Source organism: Octodon degus, unplaced genomic scaffold, assembly GCF_000260255.1.
Source record: "Octodon degus isolate 3935 unplaced genomic scaffold, OctDeg1.0 scaffold00157, whole genome shotgun sequence".
NCBI lineage: Eukaryota > Metazoa > Chordata > Mammalia > Rodentia > Octodontidae > Octodon > Octodon degus.
In genome coordinates, this window is record NW_004524733.1 from 5,698,766 (window position 1) to 5,722,347 (window position 23,582).

The window sequence follows — 23,582 nt, forward strand, 5'->3', positions numbered from 1 at the left end:
ATTATATAATACAAAAAAGAGAAATGATAAATTAGATATTAGGCTCTTAGAAATGGGAATTGAATGAGAAAAAAGGCTGGAAAATAAAAGGAAGTAAAGAGATAGAAAATGATCAAGACATGTTATACATATGTACCAACTCTCCAAAATGGGCATCACTGTTTTCTACTAAAATATGCACTAAAAATTAATTGTCTTAATAAATTTTTGGTATTTAACAAACAAATCAATTTCAGAAAAATATTTTCTTTTTGTAAAACAGGAATTATTTCTTCCTTGGCTTTATTCAGATTTACTACTTTTTGGCTTTTCTATGCAACCCTGTGTTTTGGAAGATGTGGCTATGGAAGTGACTGACTTTGCTTATGTGGTCTTATTTCAGTAATCACATGCAGTGGGGGGTAAACACACATACAACACAATTCTAACCAATACATAAGTGGTTAGAATACCAAAACTCTTAAGAATGTTTCCATTGCTGCTAAGAGGCATAAACATAAACATTTCATATACTTTTTCTGCTAGATGTTATGTTTGTATGCAATCCTTAAAAATTACAGCAGCCATATTGTGAGCTTTAAGGGCAATAATCTTTTAATCAACTTAGTAGGCACAGTCCAAACAGCAGAAAAATGAAAAATCTTAAATCCTTAATGGTCTCATTATTTCGCTATAAACTCTACAAATTTATGTTGCATCAGCCAATCTATTTCCTTATTGTATAAGACAATTTTATGTTTTCAATCACATTCAGCAGGAAGTAATCTGATTAAGCACAAATAAGTATGCCTTTTTTCCAAAAACAGAAACATTTTACTGTTACATATTAGATTGCAAGATTATAACAGAGAAGGACCTCTTCCTTTAGTAAAATCCTGGAGGGTCATAAATACAAAACACAGTGAAGTATTCACTAATGTCCCACTCTCAAGACCACTCCCCAAACTTTCAGCTATCCTCCAGTTCTCAATGTTATGGACGTCACAAGAAATTCTGAGCCAGTTGTGGTGGCACAGCCCTGTAATTCTAGCACTCCAAGTGAGACAGAGGATCGTAAGTTCCAGCCCAGCCTCCTGAGCAGCTTAGCATCTAAGGCATGCAATATCTAAAAAGAAAATAATAACCAAGAAAAGAGAAAATTAAATTCTAGGAGCAAACCAGTCATAACTCCTGCATGTAGAAAGATTATTACTTCGTCAAATTACAAAATGATACATATGCTTAAAAGAATTTCTTGAAGTCTTATTTTATTACTCTTTGTCAAAAACATCATTCTATTAATCAGATTAGTACATGTTGGTGAATAGTGCTTTATTCCCTTTACCAATTAAAAAATAAATCTAATCTTTACATTTGTTTCAGTGAAAAATTAAATTTAGCTGCATACATGCAATCCCAGCACTTTGGGAGACTGAGGTAGGATATCACAAGTTTTGAGCCCAATGAGGAAAATGAAACAACCTATCAAGAGCTGTGGCTCAGTGAGAAGGTACTGGTTCAATCCTCAATACAAAAAGCTTAAATTTATCAAAACTCTGTTTTATATGTATAATTTGCTTTTGGTTGTCTTTAATTAGCAAATAACAAGGGAACTGAGGTTTTCATTTCAACATGGTAGCAAATGTCATCACAGAATATTCTTTAGGTTCAAGGCCAGCAACAAGTTGTTAAAGGAATAATGAACAGTTGTATGTGGACAGATTATGAAGGTAAATACAGTCAAGCATCGGTGTATAAAATGAGAATCTGATTTGCTAAAATGAACAGTCTAAGTGTTTGATACCACAGTAAAGATATCACACCAAAAATTTCTCAGAAATTACTGCCATTAAAACCATATCTTGGGGGCTGGGGAGATGGCTCAGTAGAATTCTGAGCCAAAAGCTTCCCTGGCAAGCACAACGGCCTGAGTTCAATCCCCGTTCTGCAAAAAACAAAAAACAAAACAGAACAACAACAACAAAAAAAACATATCTTTATAACAAAGATGTAGCCAAATGGTTGGGTCATTCATTTGCAATGTTAATTAGAAAGGACATATTTTCAAAAAGAATTTTGTCCTATGATTGTTATTTTCAGAAAGGAAAAGATGATGGAATAATTGCATTTTTAAAAGAAAATCATTAGACAAGAGGATCAAATCAGCCAACCAACTGGCAATCAATTGAATATCAATTTCATAATCACAGAGGTAGATAGGAAAAAATTATTAATACTGTCTCATAGGCTCTCTTCTATACTACTGATAGGAGTATAATCAGTAACCATTCTGGAAAGTAATTTGGCAAAGGCAGATCCCTTTCATTCAGAAATGTAAAGGTCTTTTATTCAACTGCCACCTGGATAAGTCATAATGCCTGATAGTTTGTGATTGTACAGAGTAACACATTTGAGTTGCATATGCTACAAGGATAAAAAGTACACAATAAAATTTAGTTATTGAAGAAATGCAGGAAAAAAATGGATAGGGAACTTCTTGTTCCATATGTATTTACAAGTTTGATTTCCTAAAATGAGGAAATGAAAGCTGTGGTGTTAACAGCCCAAAGAGAGAGTTTCTAGAGTATCACTAGATGAATACAAGGGACAGTACTAAGGAAAGGCACAACTATTTAAATATAAACTTGATAGGCACAGCTACAGTGCAGGTGATGGAAAAGGCAATGGAGAAGAAAATAAGAGAGAATTTACATTCAAAAGCTCTCCAAGGAGACAGGGAATGTCAGTGAATTGGACACATGATATGACCCTGACCCCTATCTAGTTGTGGAGATAGGAAGAGGTAAGTAGAAGAGGCATTCAATTTGGTAGTCTCTATTTTCTTCCCAGGGGGAAAAGTAAGGGAATGCGTAGTTTGCCAAATTAAAAGTTAGGCCCTGCTAAATAAATGGCATAAGTCACTACATGAATGAGTTATTCAAGGATAGCCCAAATATGTGAACAGTTAAAGGAAAGGTCATGGGAAGGTCAGTGGGAATTATTCAACTTTCAATCATAACTTTAGTTTTCTCTAAATTCATTTAGCCATTATAAAAATAATCTATACTAAAGCACTTAATACTCAAGGTGGCAGAAATTCAACACAAGAACAAAATATTAAAAACTATTAGAAAAACAAAACAAATCAACTATAAAGGAAAACCCATCAAAATCACAGCAGACTTCTCAACACAAGCCCTCAAGTCAAGGAGAGCTTGGAGTTAAATATTTCAATCACTAAAAGAAAACAACCTGAACCCCAGATTAATGTCAACACTCAAAAATCAATAGGCATATAGCAACACAATTTGTCATAGCCAAACCATGGAAATAACCAAAATGCTCATCACCTAAGGAATGAATAAGAAGATGTGATATTTTTATACAATGGAATATTACTCATCTGTGAAGAAAGACAAACTTGAGGACTTTATAGGTAAATGGATACAACTAGAGGCTACACTCATAAGTGAAATAAATCAGACTGACCTGTGTAAATATAGTATTGTCTCTCTACCGTAAGAACCTGAAAGAAGAAATAAAATTTGAAAGGTATAATAGATATAGTAAAACAGAATGAAACTGAACAGAAGGAAAAAAGCAATGAACATGATGAGAAGGGGGAAAGATAGGAAAAAAGAGGAAGGGGGGAATCATGCAAGTATAAACACAGGAGTACTATGAATTTCCATCAGTTTTTGAATGGAGCAGTTAATGTTTAAATTTTCACTTTGACTAGTTCTATATGCTAATATCTGTAAATTGAGCAACTGCAATGAAGACAGAAGTATACAATACAAAGTTGAATACTTCTCATTTTGTTCTTCTAAATGTATATCATTTCTTATGTCTTATCAATTATTATTCTCCCTTTAAAATAAATTAAAAAAGTAAAAAGGACAAGAAAAAATAATTTTCATTGAAAGCAAGCCTTAATGTTTATTTGGCCAATCTTGCATACCTATATCTATTAATCTGAGCAACAGATCTGATGATATAAATACATAATATAACAACCATTGTTAATTTTTTACTCTTGTTTTGAAATTCTATACCATATGTCTTGTTGTATATTACTGTTTCTGTCTTTGCTTTTGCTTTTGTTTTTGTTTTTACTCTTTAAAATAAAATTGAAAAATAAACAATCAAAAGCCTTCCTTGCAAGAATAAAAACTCACTGAGAGAGAAATTAGGGAAACATCTTTCACAATAGCATCCAAAAATTAAATACCTAAGAAAAAATCCAGTGAAGAAAGTAAAAGACCTCTATTTTGAAAATATAGTAGCATAGATAGGAGATTGAAGAGGATATCAGAAAATTCCTTAGGTAGGAAAAACTAAGAATGTGAAAATGGCCATACTTTCAAAATTGTCATAGACATTTAATGTAATGCTGATCAAAATTCTAACAGCATATCTCACAGATTTAGAGAAAAAAGCCTTAAAATTCATTTGAAACCAGAAGAGATTTAAAATAGCAAAAACAATTCTGAGCAACAAAGTCAAGGCAGGAGGCATCACAATCCCTGACTTAAAATTATACTACAAAACTACACCAATGGAAACACAATGGTAGTGGGGAAAAAAAGACAATGATCAGCGGAACAGATTAGCAGATGCAGAACCAACTCCATACATACTTATGTTTGACAAAGGGGACAAATGTGTTCACTGGCAGAAAATATCCTCTTTAATAAATGGTACTAGAAGAACTGGCTTTCCACATGCTGCAGATTAAAATTAGACCACATCTTTCACCATGCACTAAGCTAAAGTCAAAATGGATCAAAGGTCTAAATATTAAAACAGAAACACTAAATCTGTTCGAAGAGAAAATAGGTAGAATTCCTGAAGACTTTCATATAGACAAAGACTTTATGAACAAAACTCCAATTACATAGGAACTATCAAAAAGAATCAACAACTGGAGTCTCATCTTATTACAAAGGTTTTCCACAGCAACAGAACCTCTCACAGAGTGAAGAGACAACACATAGTTTGGGAAAAATCTGTGCTAGTTGTTCCTCAGAGAAAAAACTAATATAGACATTAGTACACAATAATACGCATATTCTAGAAAATATACCATGAACTGAAAAAAGAAAATCAAATTCCCCTCAAACTTAAAGACTAAATTCAAAAGTTGTCCTCTAATATCAATAGGCAACTCACAGATAAAGAAGTAGAAATGACAAATATATGAAAAAGTTTTCATCATCATGGGTTGAGAGATGCAAATTAAAACAACACTGAGATTTCACCTCATTCCAGAAAGAGCGGCTATTATCAAGAAATCAACTAAAACAAATGCTCACAGGTTGCAGGGGGGAAAAGGAACCCTTCTCTATTATTGGTGGGAGTGTATATCAATGCAACCAAAATGGATGTCAGTGTGAAGATTCCTCAAAAAACTGGGACAAGAGGGTCTATTTCACTTATTTATTTCCCTTCTGGGTATCTTCTTGATAGAATTGAAAGCATCGCAGCAGAGTGATACAGGAACTCCCATTTTTTTGTAATAGCTAAATCTTGGAAACAGGGCCCGGGGAGATAGCTCAGTAGAATAAGTGCTTGCCTGGCAAGTGCAGGGTCCTGACTTCAATCCCCAGTACCGCAAATAAATAAATAAATAAATAAATCTTGAAAACAGAACAAATGCCCATCAACTGATGAATGGTTAAAGAAAATATGGTCTTTTTTACAATGGAATACTACTGTGAATGAAGAAGGATAAACTTGACATTTCTAGCTCAGTAGATGCACTTTGAGACCACAGCCTTACATGAAATAAAACAGACATACAGGGCCGGCCAGATAGCTCAGCGCACTAAAGAGAGTGGCTGGAGTTTGAGCCCCCGCTAGTTGTGCTGGCCTCGCCCCGTGACCTGCTGAGTTGGCGATTGAGACTGGGCATGTTGGCGCACAACTGCAATCCCAGTGTTTGGGAAGCTGAAAACAGGAGAATCACTGAGTCCAATTTACATAGTGAGACCCTGTACTAAATACATAAAATTAAAATAAATAAATAAATAAATAAATAAATACAGGCATACATGTGTAAATACTGAATTGTTTCTCTGGTATGTGAAGTCAAAAGTTTACATTAGGGCCAAAGTGTATTATATATATTATGAAATAAGAAGAAAATGTTCAAATGGGAAGGGAAACAGGGAGGGGGTTGGAGGAAAGGAAGGGAAAAAAACAGGAAAAAATGAGGGGAAAAAAAGGAAAACTGGAAACAAGGCTTTTGTAAATAAGGAGGGAAAAAGGGTTTGAGGGAGGGCAGAGGAATGGAGAAAAAAAAGAATCTGTAATAATGTACGTGTACAGATTCCCTATGGTGAATGTAATCAGTATGTATACCTAAAATGTACCAATATATTTAATTAAATTAGAAAACAAGAAAAAAGTAAAATTTGCAAACAGTTGTTAGGAATACGATTTTGTATAGCTATTATGGAACAAAGTATGAATATTCCTCAAAGAATAAAATATAGAGCCACCAAGAAATCAGCTTGTTGCAGAGACTTCCATATTCCCATTTTCACTGTACTACTATGCTCAATGGTAAGGAATGGAAACAATCAGAGCTTCAATGGGTGAGCAGATGATAGAAAATGTGATTAGAGGCTGGGATACAACTCAGTGGTAGGGTATATAAGGCATGGGTTCAATTTCTAGCATGGAACTAAGGCAGGAAGGGAGGAAATGAGCAAGGAGCAGTTCATATTCACTTTATTCGTAAGTATCTAGCACAACATAATTTTGTGGATAATATACATCCATAAGGGGAGGGAGGGAGGGAGGAAAGCAGATATTCTCGGATTGACAAAAAGTAGATGGAACTGGAGATCATTAAGTGAAATAAGCCAAGCACAGAGAGACTGGTACTTCATAATCTCACTCACAAGTGACATCTAAAAAAAAGATGATTTCATAGAATTTGTGAGTTCCCTGATGGTTACTAGAGGCTTGGAGAGTAGAAAGGAGAGTGGCATGAGGAAAGGCTGTTAAATAGGTACTACGTTACATTTAAATAGGAGAAAGAAGTTCAGTGTAAAACTGTACTCTGGAATGACCACAGATGATGATAAAGTATTATACATTTCAAAATGCTAAAAATGATTTTAAATGTTTTTATCATAAAGAAATGAATGCTAAATGTTTGAGATGATTTAAACCAGTTTCAACATTACTCAAAGTATACATAGATCAAGACTTCACATGGTACCCCATAAATAATGTACAATTTTATGTATCAGTTAAGATTATTTTAATTTAAAAAAGAAGCACTTGTTCTTAGAAATATCAAAAATACTATTATCTACCTATCAAGCTTGAAAGTAACCACTAAAATAACCATGAATCATAATATTAAATAAGCTTTCTAAGTATTATGGCTTAATGCATAAGCCAAACTTTTTTCTTGTGGTACCAGGGAATCAAACTCAGGGCCTTGTGTTTGCCAGGCAGGGTCTATGACACTGAGCTATCTCCCAGCCCAAAGATTTTTAAAATACTGATATCTGCTAAGCCAATAATTCCCATGAAGGAAGTGGCAATGATTTCAAAAATTAAAAATATAAAATACTAAAGTTCAAGGACGCATTTGTCAGACAAAATCACAACATAAATTGTTTGAATAAAAAACTGTGCATATATTTATTGCTTTAAGTTAATCTATAATAAAGAGAAATGACTAAGTCCCTTTAAATAAAACTCTTCCAAAATTATACAAACATACTAAACTAGAAGAAATACATGTAGAGACTAAACTAAGAGGGGTTAATTACTACAAATGTTAAAAGAAGGGTACAACTGCTGCAATTGTGAGGGAAAGTTTCATGGGATTTTTCAATCTAATCTTCCTAGTATATATATATTCCCTGAAAAAAGGAGCAATTCTCATTCACTTTTATTCATAAGTGTCTAGCACAAAATAATTTTGTGGATAGTATACATCCATAAGGGTAAAAACAGAAAAGATGGAAAAATATAAACACAATTCTGAGTACGTAGGATCCACTGAACAAATATTTTCTCAAAGTACATAAACATTATCTTAGTACTAAGCAAAGACTTGGACCCATAGTATTCCAATTAAGATGAAAAGATAACATGTACACAGTATTCAAGGCATTTTAGGAAAGCTCACATAGGCAGCACAGTGTAATCAAAAAGGTTGGATGAGTAGATAGCCCAGTAGAATAAACACTTGCCTGGCAAGCACAAGGTCCTGAGTTCAATACCCAGCCACCACAAAATAAATAAATAAATTAAAATAAAGATCACAACTGACTTTCAAAATCAGGTAGAGGATTAGTGTAGCAAGAAATGGCAAGTCAAGGGGCTAAAATATAGCTCAGTAGTACAAAATATATGAGGTCCAAAGTTTAATCTCCAATGCATGTGCACATGCTCACACACACAGACACACACACAGACACACACACACACACACACACACGCACACACAAGAAAAGAAATGGCAAGAGCTGGGTATGTAGCTCAGTGGTACAGCACTTACCTAGCATATGACAGGGTCAGGAATGAATTACCAATATCACAAAATTAAAGGCAATAGCAAGTTAATAAATAGTTTGTAACAACAATAACATAATGTTGATCTTCCAAAATGATTTACATAAACTTTCATTTTATCCCCATCTGTGAGATTGGTATTATCCCTTTTTCAATGAAGAAATTAAAGCTCAAGGGGCCGGGGAGATGGCTCTGTGGAATAAGCGCTTCCTTGGCAAGAGCAAGGGCCTGAGTTCAATCCCCGGTTCCGCAAAAAAATAAAAATAAATAAATTAAAATAAATAAATAAATAAATGATACTACTTTGTTGAAAGTCATATTCTGGGTCTGACTCCAGAAGCCAAACTCTTAAAGACTTGGAAAAGAAAGAAAAATTAAATAGACGGACAGACAAACAGACAATGGATAAAAGATAGTTAAGATAGTTGTACTACTAATTTCTCTTAGTTCTTTTAAAGAAATGTTTGTGCTAATATTGTTTTGACAATTAAATGCTGGTATTTTCTACTCTGAGTAACTAACTTAAATATCATATGTAATCTATTATACAGTGTTACCTTTATATTACCTTGTTTTGAATTTTTTTCATTGTAAAATAAAAAATTGAGGCCATCCAGATAATTCAGTGGACTGAAGTACTTGCTTAGGTAGAGCGCTGCGGCCAGGGTTCAATCCCCAGCCTGCTGTGTGGGCCCTGCCCCTGAGGCACATTGAGATAGCTATTGAGACTGGGCATGGTGGCACATGCCTGTGATCCCAGCACTTGGGTGGCTAAAAACAGGAGGATCACTATAAGTCCTATCTGTGTAGTGAGACCCTGCAGACCCTGTACTGAATATATGAAAAATAAAATTCAGAAAATAGCAAGAAAAATGTCTGAGAGGAGATATATCAGAAAAAAAAATAATATATATATATATATATATATATATATATATATCCTAGTTCTGTCTGCTGAGAAGTAGAAGTCTTGACACCACAATAGCAGTGAATATGCACAGCAGTCAGATCTTGGTTTCTAAATATCAACCCTTAATGAAACAAATTAGAGCTCTTTGAAGAAATGGCTCATCTCAGGATTGGAAGAAGAACAGTAGAAATGAGCACAGAATATTTTGTGCTACCAGAAAATAAGAAGATGCTCTATTAATAATGGGAACATAATAAGACATTGTGGCTACTGCCTGTAATCCTAGCTCTTGGGAAGCCTGGACTGCAGAGCAAGTTCAAGGTCAGCCTAGGCTACATACTGAGACCCTATCTCAAAAATGTTGAAAATAAATGATGGAAACATATTGATGTATGTTGAAGACAATGGAAGGGATCTCTCCTAGACAAATCTGGAATAATTTCATCAAAAACCCTAAAATGTATATAGTTAATAATAACCAATAAAATATATATTCATTAACTCTCTACTGTTATAAGCAAGTGAATATATATAAATAATTAAAAAATAATATTGGAAAAGTTGTATAGTAAAATTTAATTAAGCAGTTAATGTAGAATATTTATAAAAATTAAACACTGCCAGGGAGGGACCTCAGTGAAATAAGTGCTTGCCTGGCAAGCACTAGGTCCTGAGTTTGACCCTGGTACCACAAAAAAAAAAAGAATTAAAACACCATTTGGCAAATGTTACTATACTAATTTCAAACTAGAATCAATAGATGCCAAAATTACTGAGCAAAACCATGATGAGAAATAGATTGCTTACACTATCTCAAAATATTTCTCTTTAGTCTTAAAACACCTGCTCATCCTATAAAGACAAAAGTAAGAAATAATAACTTTATAGCAAACAAATGTTGCAGACATTATCATAACCAAATTATCCAAGTTAACTCTAGGTAAAGAGTTTTGTGTCTTGCACATACAGAAATTGGCAGCCAAGTTAAAAAAAGAAAACAAGAAAAAAATATATATACACTCTTACACAGTACCAGAACAGATACATATCAATACATAAGTGGATGAACAAAACTAAAGATACACAGGTATTTGAGTGAACAAAACCAGGTATGACAGAATAAGTAAACTGGTAAAAATACAAAAATAAATTGAGCATTTCAGGTAAATTGTGGCATTATACCCACATACCCTGTTTTTTCACAGTAACATGTTCCTGAAAAGTTCAACATAAAGGAAAATATTTTACAAGCTCAGTGATTAAAAGAATCATAAGGCAAATCTTTCTCAAAATACCTGCCTTTTCCATTAGACTTGGGATTGAACCCAGGGCCTTTGCACTGAGCTACATCCACAGACCTATTTTATTTGGAGAAAGGTTCTCCCTTAATCACTAAGTTGCCCAGGCTGGTCTCAAACTTGCATCCTCCTATCTCAGCTTCGCAGAGTGCTGTGATTACAGGGAGTGTCATCATGCCCTGCATATTTAACTTTTTATGTATTGTGATTTCATAAAATCATACAATCTGCAGCAGCAACTATTTAGATTCTTTTAAGGTTACTTCATTCTAAAAAGACACAGATTCAGAGATAAAATTCCGATCTTTTGAAGTCCAAAGGTCTTTCTGCTTCTCCTAAAGTTGACAAGAAATATAACCCTCATTATTTCTATTGCATCTTCTGTGTTAAAAACAATAGAAGCAGTGATCCCCACAGTGAACCTTAGATAAATCTCTATAGATTAAATAAAAAGGAGGCTCTGTAGGACAGTTGGTAAAGGCAAGGAAACCTGGAATCAAACTGTCAGACTTGCCACTACCCAGCTCTATAACTTATTGCCAATGTATTATGAAACATCCATGATTTTTAGTTTTCTCATTTACGAAGTAAGAATAACAGTATGCAGCTCATAAATTTGTTATGAACACTGGGAAGAGCAACTGACTAGAATGCATGAGATGCTGGATTACCCCCATATCACACACACACACACACACACACACACACACACACACACTCACAAATATAACAATATACACTGCTATACTAGCAGCACAGTGTCAGGCACATATTAAGCAAAATAGAAACTATAATGATAATAAAGACAATGATGACAAATTCTCCCATTGGAGCAATATAATAATAGAAGAAAAATTACTTCATAGACGCAAACTACAACCTTGTCCTTGATGAATTCTTGCCACTGGTCTCAAGGCACATTTATATTAGCCTAAACTGTCTACCCTACTGAATAAAAAACAATTGACTAATATAGGTTTAGAAGTAGTATAATTTTACAGAATATCCATATATCTAAGTACATATCCTTAATGTCAATGCATCAGTACAAGTATAATTACCTTTATGTGAAAAGTCCATTTCAATCACTAAGAATGACTTTTAACCAACAGCTGCTAAAATCTTGTATTGAAATTTCAGTTTAAAGGGTTGTTTTATTCCAACTACTTTACCTAAAAAACACTTTACCTAAAAAAAAATTTCCTACATAGTTGTGCTATCCAAATTTGGACGGGCTCAAGATAAAGAAATCACATAATCATGGAAAAGAAAAGCAATGCACCTCTTGACATAAAAGCCTCCATACTAGACTACTTCAGTCAACTTTGAGCCCCACTATCAGCCAGTTTTAGCCTGGATATGGCCAGCAATATCCCTGGCACTGTATGGAGACGGGATACCATTCATATTTTTGAGATAATTAAAACATTCATCTTAACTACTGACGTGTGAAGCAAGAAAAGTAAATTCTTAGTTTTAACAGAGGCATTATATATTTTGAAACAAAAATGGACTTAGTGTCCTTTAAAATTATATAAGAAGAAAAACAGAAAAAATGTAATTTACTGCATGAACATTCTATTGTTACAGTTAGAATCCAAGAAATTAAGCTTGCTCCTAAATTTTGCCAGTCATTTAACATAACATAAATTGACTTTTTATTAATTGGTGTGTACTGCTATTATAACCACCTGTATAGCATATAACTGTAGGACATTTATTAACAGGGAGATCAAGAGAGAAAAATATTTAATGAAATATTCACAAAATTGCTTCCCCTTGGCCAAATGCTAGAGGAGTAGGCACCAAGATATTCTCAAAATTAACTATTTTTCAAAAGCATAATTTTTTTTAATCCAACAAACATGTTGAATTGACTGGCTAAACCTTAATCCATTAAAGATGTTGGGCATAAAAAAAAGCTCTTGTAAATAATTTATCTACCTGGATGAAGAAAAATTATGCAACGCATAATTTAAAATATCAGATATGCAAAGTTTTTCAGCACGTTTGCTATGATCATGTTGTGATTTACGGTGTCATGAAAGTTTGCATGCCTTGAGGACACACTTTTGAAGGATAGAAAGAAAGCAGTATGATCTGAGATGTGCTAAGTACTAGAGGGAAACTACGCTAACATAAAAGTGGACCTAGTTAAGCTATAACATAGCAGCTGCACATAACAAATTGAGTCACCCAACCATGTGAAGGCCTAAACCATAATCTCATATTAAAATATTTTTAAACCACCCTTTATGATCTCTCAAGTACAATATTTAAATAATTTGTCATACTTATTCTTTAGAGGTTCAGTGAAATTAAGGATGATAGGCTTCAGGCTAGTGAATATTCACTGTGACAAAGCTACTCATTCCCTTATATCTGCCTCTCATCATTAGAAGGACTGAGGGGATGAGGATGCCCGGGTTCCCTTTAAAAGATACACTGACACTTGAAAACCAGATTCTTAAAACCAAGTGGAACTTATCACTCTGTCATTTCACATGCACGTTCTCCTAGGTGGGCCTTTTAACTTAGAATGCCCATTCTCCTTTGAAAACCACTCAATTATTTTCTTTTAATTAGGTGAAGTGCTTAGTTGGTAAACAGGTGATGGGCAAATTCTAGGTTTACTCTGGTTCCTTTGTGAACTGAAAGAAAAAACAAAAGCCCATGACTTAAAAAAAAAACCGCAGCCATCTGTCTTTACCTCATTTTTCCTGGCCTGTTACCTTAGTATTTGCATAACAAGACTGTCAGAAGGAGGAAAGCAGGTCAGTAGCTAGACTGACTTAGCATGGGGATAGATTCATATTGCTTAAGGAATAAGTGAAGTACTTCATTTAGGAGCTTAACACTTTGATAGAAGCAGGATCTTAGAACAGCCAAAATATTAAACTATAGGCAAAGTTGAAAGAGTGTGTGGGCTGCGCACAGCTAGTGAGAAGGTTAGGCAGGGAAACACCGGAGGGCGGAGGGAAAAAAACTTTTAAATACTCACCAGAGCCTAGTGCGAAATTAATGAGTCCGGCACCCTGGCTCTGTTCCTGCCCCAGAAGAGCTAGGTTTAGGGAAGCAAGCAGCCCTATTTTTAAACATGTAAAACTCTCCCTTGCGCTTCAGAGGGCTTCCCTCGCCAATGTCGCAAATAATGTTTATTCCTAAATAAGTGAAAGCAAATTTAATTTCTCTGGCTAAGACCAAGGAGAAAGAGAAGTAAAAGGACAAGAAGTGATTTGAGCGCCAGAGTGCGGTGATGGGGGCTGGGGAGGACTTACCGCAGCCTCTGCGGGCTGCCCCCAAAGAGTCGGGGTCAGTAAGAACAAGCCGGCAGCCAGGCTGACTCCACGCAGTTTCATTCTTCCCCGTCTCCTGCAGCGCCTTCAGCACCGGCATGAAATCCCTGGCTGACTCTGACCGATTGACATAATCTTGAAGATTTCCTTAGAGAAAGCTTGAGCCAGAGTGGGTCAGCGGGTGTTCCAATTGTGCCAGTCGGCTTGGGTGAAGAAAAGGAAGCTTTTTTAAGAGCAGAAAAGAGAAAAATAAAAATAAGAAAAATTAGTTGTGCTCCCTTTTCCCCGCCCCTCCCCAAAGACCGTCTCTCTGGAGCACCTTTCCCCTCTGTTCAGACTTGCAAACTTTTTCCTCACTCAGGTCCTACACATCTACTTTCCTCCCTCTCATCCACCCCCCTAGCACTGACCCCTCCCCCCTGCACAGGGGAATTTGGGTATCACTCCGCCACAGTTTTAGACTGCACAGGCAGGCAACCTGCGAGGGAGTGACGCTCAGTTATTTGGAGGAGGGAAACTTCTAGATTAGTGGACTGAATATCATGAGTCCAACCAGGAAGCGTTTCTTTTCGTTCATTTGGACCTTATGTTGACTCTGCTCTCTCAGGGCCAGTCCCACTGTCCTTCCTTTGAGCATCAAGCCAATTACAAATAGACCTGAGTTGGGACTACTTTTTTAAGCGGATGAGTCACAGAACAGATACTGCTCTTTATTGTTAATAATTAGAAACAAATTTTGGTGGCTGCTCTCTGGGTCTTCTCTGTCTTTGAAATGCTCACTGGGAAAAGTATACATGGGCATAAGATGTGAAAATACTGGAAATGTATACTTATAAACAAAGACAAAAATAAAAATATGTGCGAGAGAATGTGTGTGATAAATACATAAGATTTGGGGGTATTCTCTAAATTAGTAATTATTATACGGTTGAATGTTATGTGTGTAATACAATCACATCTTTTTATCCGGATACATTGAGTGTCATAATATTTATCTCCTATATTGAGCTAAGATTAAATGTATTAAGTGTTGAGGTTGTGTTTCAAAAGGATTTACAGCAGAGAATTTAATAAACTTAGTGCAGCTTTTTTCACACAAATATAATACTTACTTGGAAATATGTTTATGCAGTTGATAGAAATTGAATATAACATTACTTGGACAATTCTGATAAATGTTTTTAAACCTGCAAATGGCCAAAGAACTATTTATGTAGACTCTGGAGGGTCTTTGGGGAATTTGCTGAAGAACTGTTTGAAATACTTCTCTTATCTCAGTCCCTAGAGCTAACCACTTTAGAGAAGACTTTCGTAATTTGGCTCTGTTTTATGTATCCCATTCATCCTTAGGTTCTATTGACCATAAAGTAGATTTACAACTACAGAAACCCCTTTCCTATCCTTCCCAAGTGCTTAGTGTACAACCAATTACTGTATGCATTTGGATCTATGTGTGGGGGCACTTTGGGGCCTGTCTATGTAGAAGTACTGTGCTTACGTTTGTGTAATTTAACAGTAGTTTATGGAAGTGTATGATGTACAGTCTTCATGTACTGTTCTCTAAAGACTTATTCCTGAAGTTGTGGAGACATTTGGGAATGTTTTATGTAGAGGTGGCTGAAAGTGAGAAAGACAACCAGCTGCCCAGGGGGGATGATTGACAGCCTATGGCCCCGCCCCTTCCCCCTCCATTCCTTTCTCTCTCCAGGGGCCGGGAACTATCTCTTGAGTGCTGCAAGTTGTTTGGGGCACTGCTGAGCATTTCCCTGTGGGGCAGTTCTTATCTACAAACTGACTTTTTAGTTGCTCCTAAACTGCACCTCTTCGCTCCCTTATCCCGTCCTGAGTAAGAAAGCAGCCGCATAACATCAGCGAGCCCCGATGAGCAAGCGCCGCGGAGCTGCTTAGACCCTCCCAGGACCCAGCTTCAGAGAAGCGGCAAGCATGTACCCTGGGTGAGCTGTTGCTGCCCAGACCTCCAGCTCTCCTCCTTTTCCTACTTTGGGCTACTTTGCAGGCCGGGACTATATCTGTACTTCTGTCACTGCAAAAAAAGCGGGAGTAGGCATCAAAAGGGTTTGGGTGGCTGCGGGCAGGCATGGGACCCTGAAGCCCAACAGAGCCCCTAATACTCACACTCCTTCTCGCTTCAGGTTGTGGCTACTCTTGGTTTCCTTGTGCCTGACGGAGGAGCTGGCAGAAGCGGTGAGTCTTCTGACCCCTTTCCCTGCTGCTTCATCGGACACTGCTCTCCCTGCGTCCCTGCCTCGTGTGTGTGTGTGTGTGTGTGTGTGTGTGTGTGTGTGTGTGTGTAAGGGACTTACAGAAAGTTACACCACCACAACGAAGTGCAGTTCACACCACTTTCCTTTCTAATGGGAGTTAGTAGTGTTATTGGGGAGGGATAGCAAGCATGTTAGTCTAATGACTTTGGAACTCAGCCATCTTCTTGTCCTAAAACTTTATAACAGGTTGGGAACATAAAAGTAGAAGCTACAAGCTATACACATTTCTGAGTTTATTTTGGATAACATAAGATGACTGGTGTCTGATGCCTTCCTTTGCATTGATATGCAAAGCAAAAGAAATTTAATTTTCTTTGCTCTCCAAGCCCATGAATTGGGTACACAACCATGAATGTTAGAGAACAGCACCAAACAGTGGGACTTAAAATGCTGCAAACATTATGGGAATTAAACTTAGTTGTCTACCTGGAAACTCTTTGACAGTATCAGAAACTGAGTCATACCACTAGGTGATGTTCACTTTCTACTTGATATTTTCTTTTTCACATTTTCTCTATCATCAGAAAGTGAACGTGTTTAGGACAGACAAAAAAAATCTAAAAGTTCACATTTAATAAGCTGTTTAGATATCATCGATCAAATCATCTAGAGACTGTAGGCCCAATACTGTCTTTATGTATGTGTTTGAAAAGGTTTAATGAATCCAGAAAATAGTGAAACCTCCAATAAAATTTGTAGGATAATTTCACAAAGGTACAGCGACCCAAATAATCAGATATGCTGCAGTTTTCCAGTTGCATTGGGTACATGCTGGCACAGACAAAGTTAACTGTTGAGTTCAACTATTTCATTGCTGTATTAAAAAAAAAACCTCTTACTAACAGCTGAAGTCATTTACTGTGTAAAAACTCAATAATTTATTTTCCAAATGTTTAACTTGTGAGGTTTGGTAATTTGAAACAGTTTTCTCTATTTTTCAATATTTGAAAATATAATTTTCAGAACGACACTTAATTTAATTTAATAAAATCACCCAATACATATATGAAAAATAGAGTCCTATACCTCGATATATGATATCTTTAAGAAAATATCAAAATAAGGTGGAATGATTACACTTGTGAAGAAATATGTCAAAAAACTCGGAATTCTACAATTTTGAGACATTTTAGTTCAGTATATCATCTCTTAAGTATATTGTAGATTTTGAAAGTAGAAATAATAATGTAAGGTCCTATGTTCTTTTCTATGTGATTCTTCCAGTATACTACTTCTGTATTATCTTGAGGCTCAATAATACATTTCCTGAAAGTGCTAGGATTTGATTAGCTAACAGTTTGTTCCAGAATTTTGCCACTTGTAAATATGTCTTGCTTGGGCAAAATATGTCTTTCAGCAAAATCTTTATATTTTGACTCTGTCTTATTCATTGCACTTTTGGGAAAAGCAGCATAGATCTTTCTAGATAGCTAAAGACTTCTTGGATACTGCATCCCTTCATATGGTGGAGGATTATGGTTTCAGATTTTCCAGGTATTATAAAATGAATCTCCCAAATCAAGCACTGCGTTGATGTGTAGGCTCTAGACTTTGTGTCATTAGTATCACCTGCTCTGTCAGTGTGAATGACTATGAGAAGACTAAAAGAAACCTTGACATCCAATCACAATAGTTTATATTCTCCCTTAAGTCCACAACTACTTCCTTCATTTCTGGTTAATTTCATACAATATCTGCTTGCTCTAAGGGTTTTAATTTTTTTTTTTAGTATTTAAGAAAATGGCAGAGAAAGTCAGGTGTGACCAAAGATTATATTCTTGAAAGGAAGGTTTGTTTTTTCTTTTACACCTTTTGAACTGGACTTTCATCCAGATTAGTTGGCTCTCTTCTTCTACTTGCAGCTCCCAGTTTATCCTACAAAGTGTTTCTCATGTTTCAGACAGTTATAATATATTTGAATTCTCCATACTTTGAGTGATATTAATTAAAATAGCTATAATAAATAGTCAGGGACTCTTTAGTATTTCATTATGAGAAACCATTTGTAGATAGGGTTGTTTAGATGTTTTTGAGCCTTCTTTAAGAATTTACACAACAGTCCTATATAAAGGAACAGAAATGCTAAATGTTAAATTCAAGATATGACAATTCCACTAAATTCCTTTTAAAGGAGTGATTATGCTCATTCAAGTGAAAGATCTGTACAATTTATCTGAATAATATAGAGCATAGGGTTTCAGGATATCCCACATTATTTTTAGTTAAGTGCGTAACTGCCCAAAAAGTCAGGGTCCTCATGTTTTCTTCCCACTTGTCCCTATGCAAATGTACTTTCATAAAAGGCTCTAATAAAAGCAAGCATACTTCAAGTAAAAATCTTGGTCAGAGATTCATATGAGTGGGGAGGAGGGAAAAGGGAGAAAATATGTCTCTTACTCTCTTTTGCAGAAAGCATAGGTAAAATGTCTTTAGCCATATGTAAGCCAAAAGATAACAAAATACCAACTTCTTTCCCTAATGTTGTAACTTGTCCAGGTTGGTCTTTTCCACTGTGAGTTTCCCAGTCATTATAGCAGTTGTCAAAGTTTAAATATTATATTAAAGGGGTACAGAGATGTAAAAATATCCCTTCTTACCTTAAAGATCAAGAGGAATACTTTCATGCTTGGGCCTGTGTCTCTATGAATTGTTGAAGTGGTCTTCTACTTATCTGCTAATAAATATCTTATATCAGAAAACCATAAGTAATTAGAACAAATAGCATATGTATTTATAAGTATATAAGCATAGAATATCTATGAGATGACCAAGGATACTGGTGCAGATATATTAGTACACCATCAAGAAAATCATCAAATGAATATGTATATAGGTAATACATGGAAAGAATATTTTATTAATACACCAAGTATGAATATTTTAAGAATAAAGAGTAATTTCATACATTACTAAAGAAATATGTCACTATATCAAATATTTTAGGTATTTTGATAAATGTAATTCAATATAACTGGTTTCCATTGTAATCCCATGATTTTTTGTATGCATTTAAGAAATTTATTTTTGCAATCCTGGGGATCAAATCCAGGACTTCACACATGCCTAACCATACATTCAACCACAAAGCTACCTGCTCAACCCAAAAAATATTACTCTAAAAAAAAGTTAATTAGTCTAAAAAAAAAGTTCATAGGCTTCACTAGACTGTCAAAATAAAACATGGCATGAAAAAGAACCCCAAATTTAGACAGTTAGTTTTTGCAGTAAAAAAGAAATAGTTGTCACATTCTATGGTTGGTTCAGGCAAGAAAGGACTTGCTTTCACTGCAATTGCCAACAGTCTTAGATTTTAGACACAAGTATGACTCCTCTGGAAAATATTCTCATATATTCTACGAACTTTGATAATCCAGATCACAGGAGAAAATTATGCTATTGCCCTAATTACCTTATAGCAATAAAATAGAAGTGATTGGGCCAGCCAAATAGCTCAGTGGATTAAAGCACCTGCAGGCAACATAAGGGCCAGGGGTTCAATCTCTGAGCCTTCAGTGCCAGCACTGAGATGGCAATTTAGAGTGGGTGTGGTGTCACGCGCCTGTAATCCCAGATCTTGGGAGGCTGTAAACAGGTGGATTGCTATGAGTCCGATCTAGTAGTGAGGCCCTGAACACCTTGTAGACTTTTCCCTAAAATATTTTAAAAAAAGAAGTGATTGATTTAAATTATCAGCACATATTGCCTATTTGAATTGTATAAAAAAATTCACAATTTTACCACTGCACTTGGAGTATTAATTTACCCTACACTGTATAGATGATAAGACATATATATATATATATATATATATATATATATATATATATATATATATATATATATATATATATATATATGGCTAGACAGACAAAGCAACAAGAGCAAAAGCACAGGAGAAAGCCTCTTTTCCTCCATTATAGTATATGCAGGCTACCTGCCCTGGGGTGGATGTGTCATTCACACCATGACGCACAACCAAGCCCAACACTAGACAATGAACCAAACACAAATCCTAGATTCAGTCACCTCTGAAGGGCCTGCCCCTAGGACTGCATGATGCTTTGTGGAGACATCCAGACACAAACCATAACAGAGTTCTTTGCATGTTCCGTTCTTCTTGACTTCTTTATTGTGCTTTTTTGGCATTTTCTAATCATTCAGAATCTTCCTTTTCCCTTTGATTTTTCAGGACACTACAGCACATTGGTTCCCCTAATACTTTTCTGGAATTTTATTTATTGAAATTTTATTTAGTCAACAAATACTTATTGAGCAACCATTGTTTTATAACATGCTAAGCCTTAGAGACAGTGAACAAGTTAAATGTGATCTTTCCTGTTAGGAAACTTACAGTCTTCCTTACTTTATGGTCATAAAACAGTGTCTTCTGTCAGCAGTTTACTCTTTGCCTCCTTCTTTCCTCAATTATTTTAACTATGGCTCTGTATATTGATTAATCACTATTCAATTTATATTTCCAGCCCTTTTGAGTTCCAAGGCTGTGTTTCTACTTACCTACTGCCCTTGCACCTGTCTTTTAGTGACGAGCTAGATAGAGCTACAGCTACAGCTGTCACTAACACTACCCCTACCACTACAGATATACAGAGGCAGATACAGATACTGACATGGAATGGATATCTCAGTCACTTGAAAGAGTCTCTGGAGTTTAGAATAAACACTATACAAAAGGGTGTAATTATTATCATTTTTATTGCTCCAAGCACAGTATATCTAAAATGAAACTATGTTCCAATCCTTTTCATTGACACTCCAACCTGTTTTGGTCATTCTTATCTTTGATTTCATCCCCATCCACCCAGTTTCAAAAAAACCCACAGAATCAGTCGTCAACTTTCTTTATCTTCATCCTCCTCTGTAAATTTCATTAATTTTACCAAAATTCTGCTAAGTCTGGTTTTTACATTACTATTCAGTTAGTTTCATACCTTCTCAGCCAACAATAATAACTTGCAAACTAGTTTTTCTAACTTTTGACTGGGTCCTAATTTCTACACCACCACTAGAGTTATTTTACTAACAACAAATCAAATTATGTTACCTCCTGAATTAAAACTTTTGTGGATGGGGCTGGCCAAATAGCTCAGCATATTAAAATGCCTGCAAGCAGGTGCAGGAGCCAGGAGTTCAATCCCTGTGCCTGCCACACTATCCCTGCCCCCGGGGCTCTCTGAGACAGCAATTGAGATTAGGCATGGTGTCACACGCCTGTAATCCCAGCTCTTGGGTGGTTGTAAACAGGTGGGTCACTGAGTACGATCTAGTATTGAAACTCTGAGCACTCTGTGGGCCCTTCCCTAAAGTAAAAAAAAAAAATTAAAAAAACCTTTTGTGGATCTCCTCTTCTTTCCAAGATGAAATACACATTCTTTGTTCAACAAATTTAAGGCATTTCATTATCTGGTCCTGATTATCTTTTCTTCTTTATGTCAGCCCTACTTTCAAACTAAATGGTATATTGGCCTTCATTTAAACTGAACTTTTCATCATTCTCAAATTACTTAATTTTCTTTTATATCTCTTTGTTTTTGGGTATGTTGTCCCTTCTGTCTATAACAACCTTCTCTATCATTTCTATCTTCTCTTTTCATAGTGAAATCTTAAGCCAAATGCGCAGATCAAATGTCATTTTCTTTTGTTTTTCTGGTTTTTTTTACTCTTATCAATACATGCTTGCACTACATAATGTTTATATTCACTTTAGGGTATTGGTGTATGTACATAACACTTTTCAATTCCTTTTTCCCCCTCCTTCCACCACTTTCAATTTTTCCATCATCAGATTGATTGATTTATCTTGTAACAGCTTATGATATAAATTATCATATATACAGATTGAAAACCAGACCAATAGGTTAAAAAACATTAAACATGTAAGACAATTATACTGGCAAGGCACACTTTTAGATACAATACCCACAGCTGATTGCATCATATTTTTCTCTTTTCTTCCTGTTATCTGGCTTTTATTCCATACAAGAGAAACCGTGCCATATTTAAGTGTGTATGTCAGAATTACATTATTTAGCATTATTGTCTCAAAGAGCGTCTGTTTTCCTGCAAATATCATTTTCTTGAGGAAATGATCTCAGATATCTTCAAAATAAGTCACTCTTCCTTATTATGTGTTTCAAAGTTTATTTGAACCTCTTTGGTAGCATTTAGCACATAGTGTTGAATTTCCCATGCTTATATGACTTTATTACCCTCTTTAATCTTGTACTTACAGTGCCCAATATATTACGAGGTAAATCAAAAATGATCAATAGATGAGTGGGAAGTGAGCACAACAATCTACTCCTGATACCCTGCAACAAGTCTTTTTCTTGTCTACTTTAAAAATTACTGATAACTCTAATAACAGTTACTTTGATGGGAAAATAACCCTATTCAATGGTGCATTATTTAATAGAAATGATGCTAGAATTAGGCTTTTCCTGAATGATACCTCTGCCCACACTTCTGAGCTCTGTGTCTTATGCTATGTTCCTAGACTTAATTCTCTCTGCTCCAGAAAAGGGAATAATGCTTTCTCTTGAACTATTATTGTGAGTGTTCTGTGAAATTAGACAAATAATGTAGTTCACATATATTATACTTGTATATATGTATAGTGTATGCTAAATGTTGTCCCACCTCCTCAAGTACCCTCTGTCAACGGAAAATTAAAAATCATTTCTCAAGTTTGATGATTGATGTACATATTAGAAGATAAGAGAAAGAAAGATGTGAGACCAAAACTCTGATTTGCAGGTTGGGTTGTATAAAACACTGGTTATGCTTCTTTCTTTCTTTCTTCTTTCTTTCTTTCTTTCTTCTTTCTTTCTTTCTTTCTTTCTTTCTTTCTTTCTTTCTTTCTTTCTTTCTTTCTTTCTTTTTCTTTCTTTCTACCAGGAATAGAACTCAAGACCTTGCACTTTTCAGGCAGGAGCTGTGCCACTGAGCTATATCCAGGCCATGTCTCCCATCTTTTCTCCAACTTTTAACATTAAGTAACAGATTTTCTAATGATTTAAGTTTACAAAGAACTCTCAGATATTGTGTTGCTATCAACTCCAGAGCAGCCTATGATATATGCAGTGAGGGCACATATTTTCATCCCAAGAATATCAACTGATCTGCCCAAGGTCGCAGATTTAAGGAAGGGCAGACTTATTTAAAACCCACCATGCCAAGCTATCTCTGTGATAAGGCTTTTTATTCTCATTCTCTCTCTCTCTCTCTCTCTCTCTCTCTCTCTCTCTCTCTCTCT

The 23,582-nt window shown here is 35.4% G+C and overlaps 2 protein-coding genes and 1 pseudogene across 5 annotated transcripts in view; 2 read left to right on the forward strand and 1 right to left on the reverse strand.

Annotated features, from left to right (window-relative positions):
- Positions 1 to 385, forward strand: part of LOC105743719 — a 92,131-nt pseudogene extending 91,746 nt beyond the window's left edge.
- Positions 1 to 14,421, reverse strand: part of Col4a5 (collagen type IV alpha 5 chain) — a 351,283-nt gene extending 336,862 nt beyond the window's left edge. Inside the window, exons 1-2 of the mRNA XM_004642629.2 lie at positions 14,344 to 14,421; positions 14,007 to 14,247 (exon numbers count right to left, since the gene is read on the reverse strand). Coding sequence (XP_004642686.1) covers positions 14,007 to 14,087 — 81 coding nt within the window. The 5' untranslated portion in view covers positions 14,088 to 14,247; positions 14,344 to 14,421. The remainder of the gene's footprint in view (positions 1 to 14,006; positions 14,248 to 14,343) is intronic.
- A 1,314-nt stretch (positions 14,422 to 15,735) lies between these two features.
- The window catches only part of Col4a6 (collagen type IV alpha 6 chain), a 496,212-nt gene continuing 488,365 nt past the window's right edge, over positions 15,736 to 23,582 (forward strand). For all 4 annotated transcript variants that reach the window (XM_023702710.1, XM_023702711.1, XM_023702712.1 and 1 more), the window contains exons 1-2: positions 15,736 to 15,979; positions 16,178 to 16,229. In XM_023702710.1, coding sequence (XP_023558478.1) covers positions 15,969 to 15,979; positions 16,178 to 16,229 — 63 coding nt within the window. In that variant the 5' untranslated portion in view covers positions 15,736 to 15,968. The remainder of the gene's footprint in view (positions 15,980 to 16,177; positions 16,230 to 23,582) is intronic.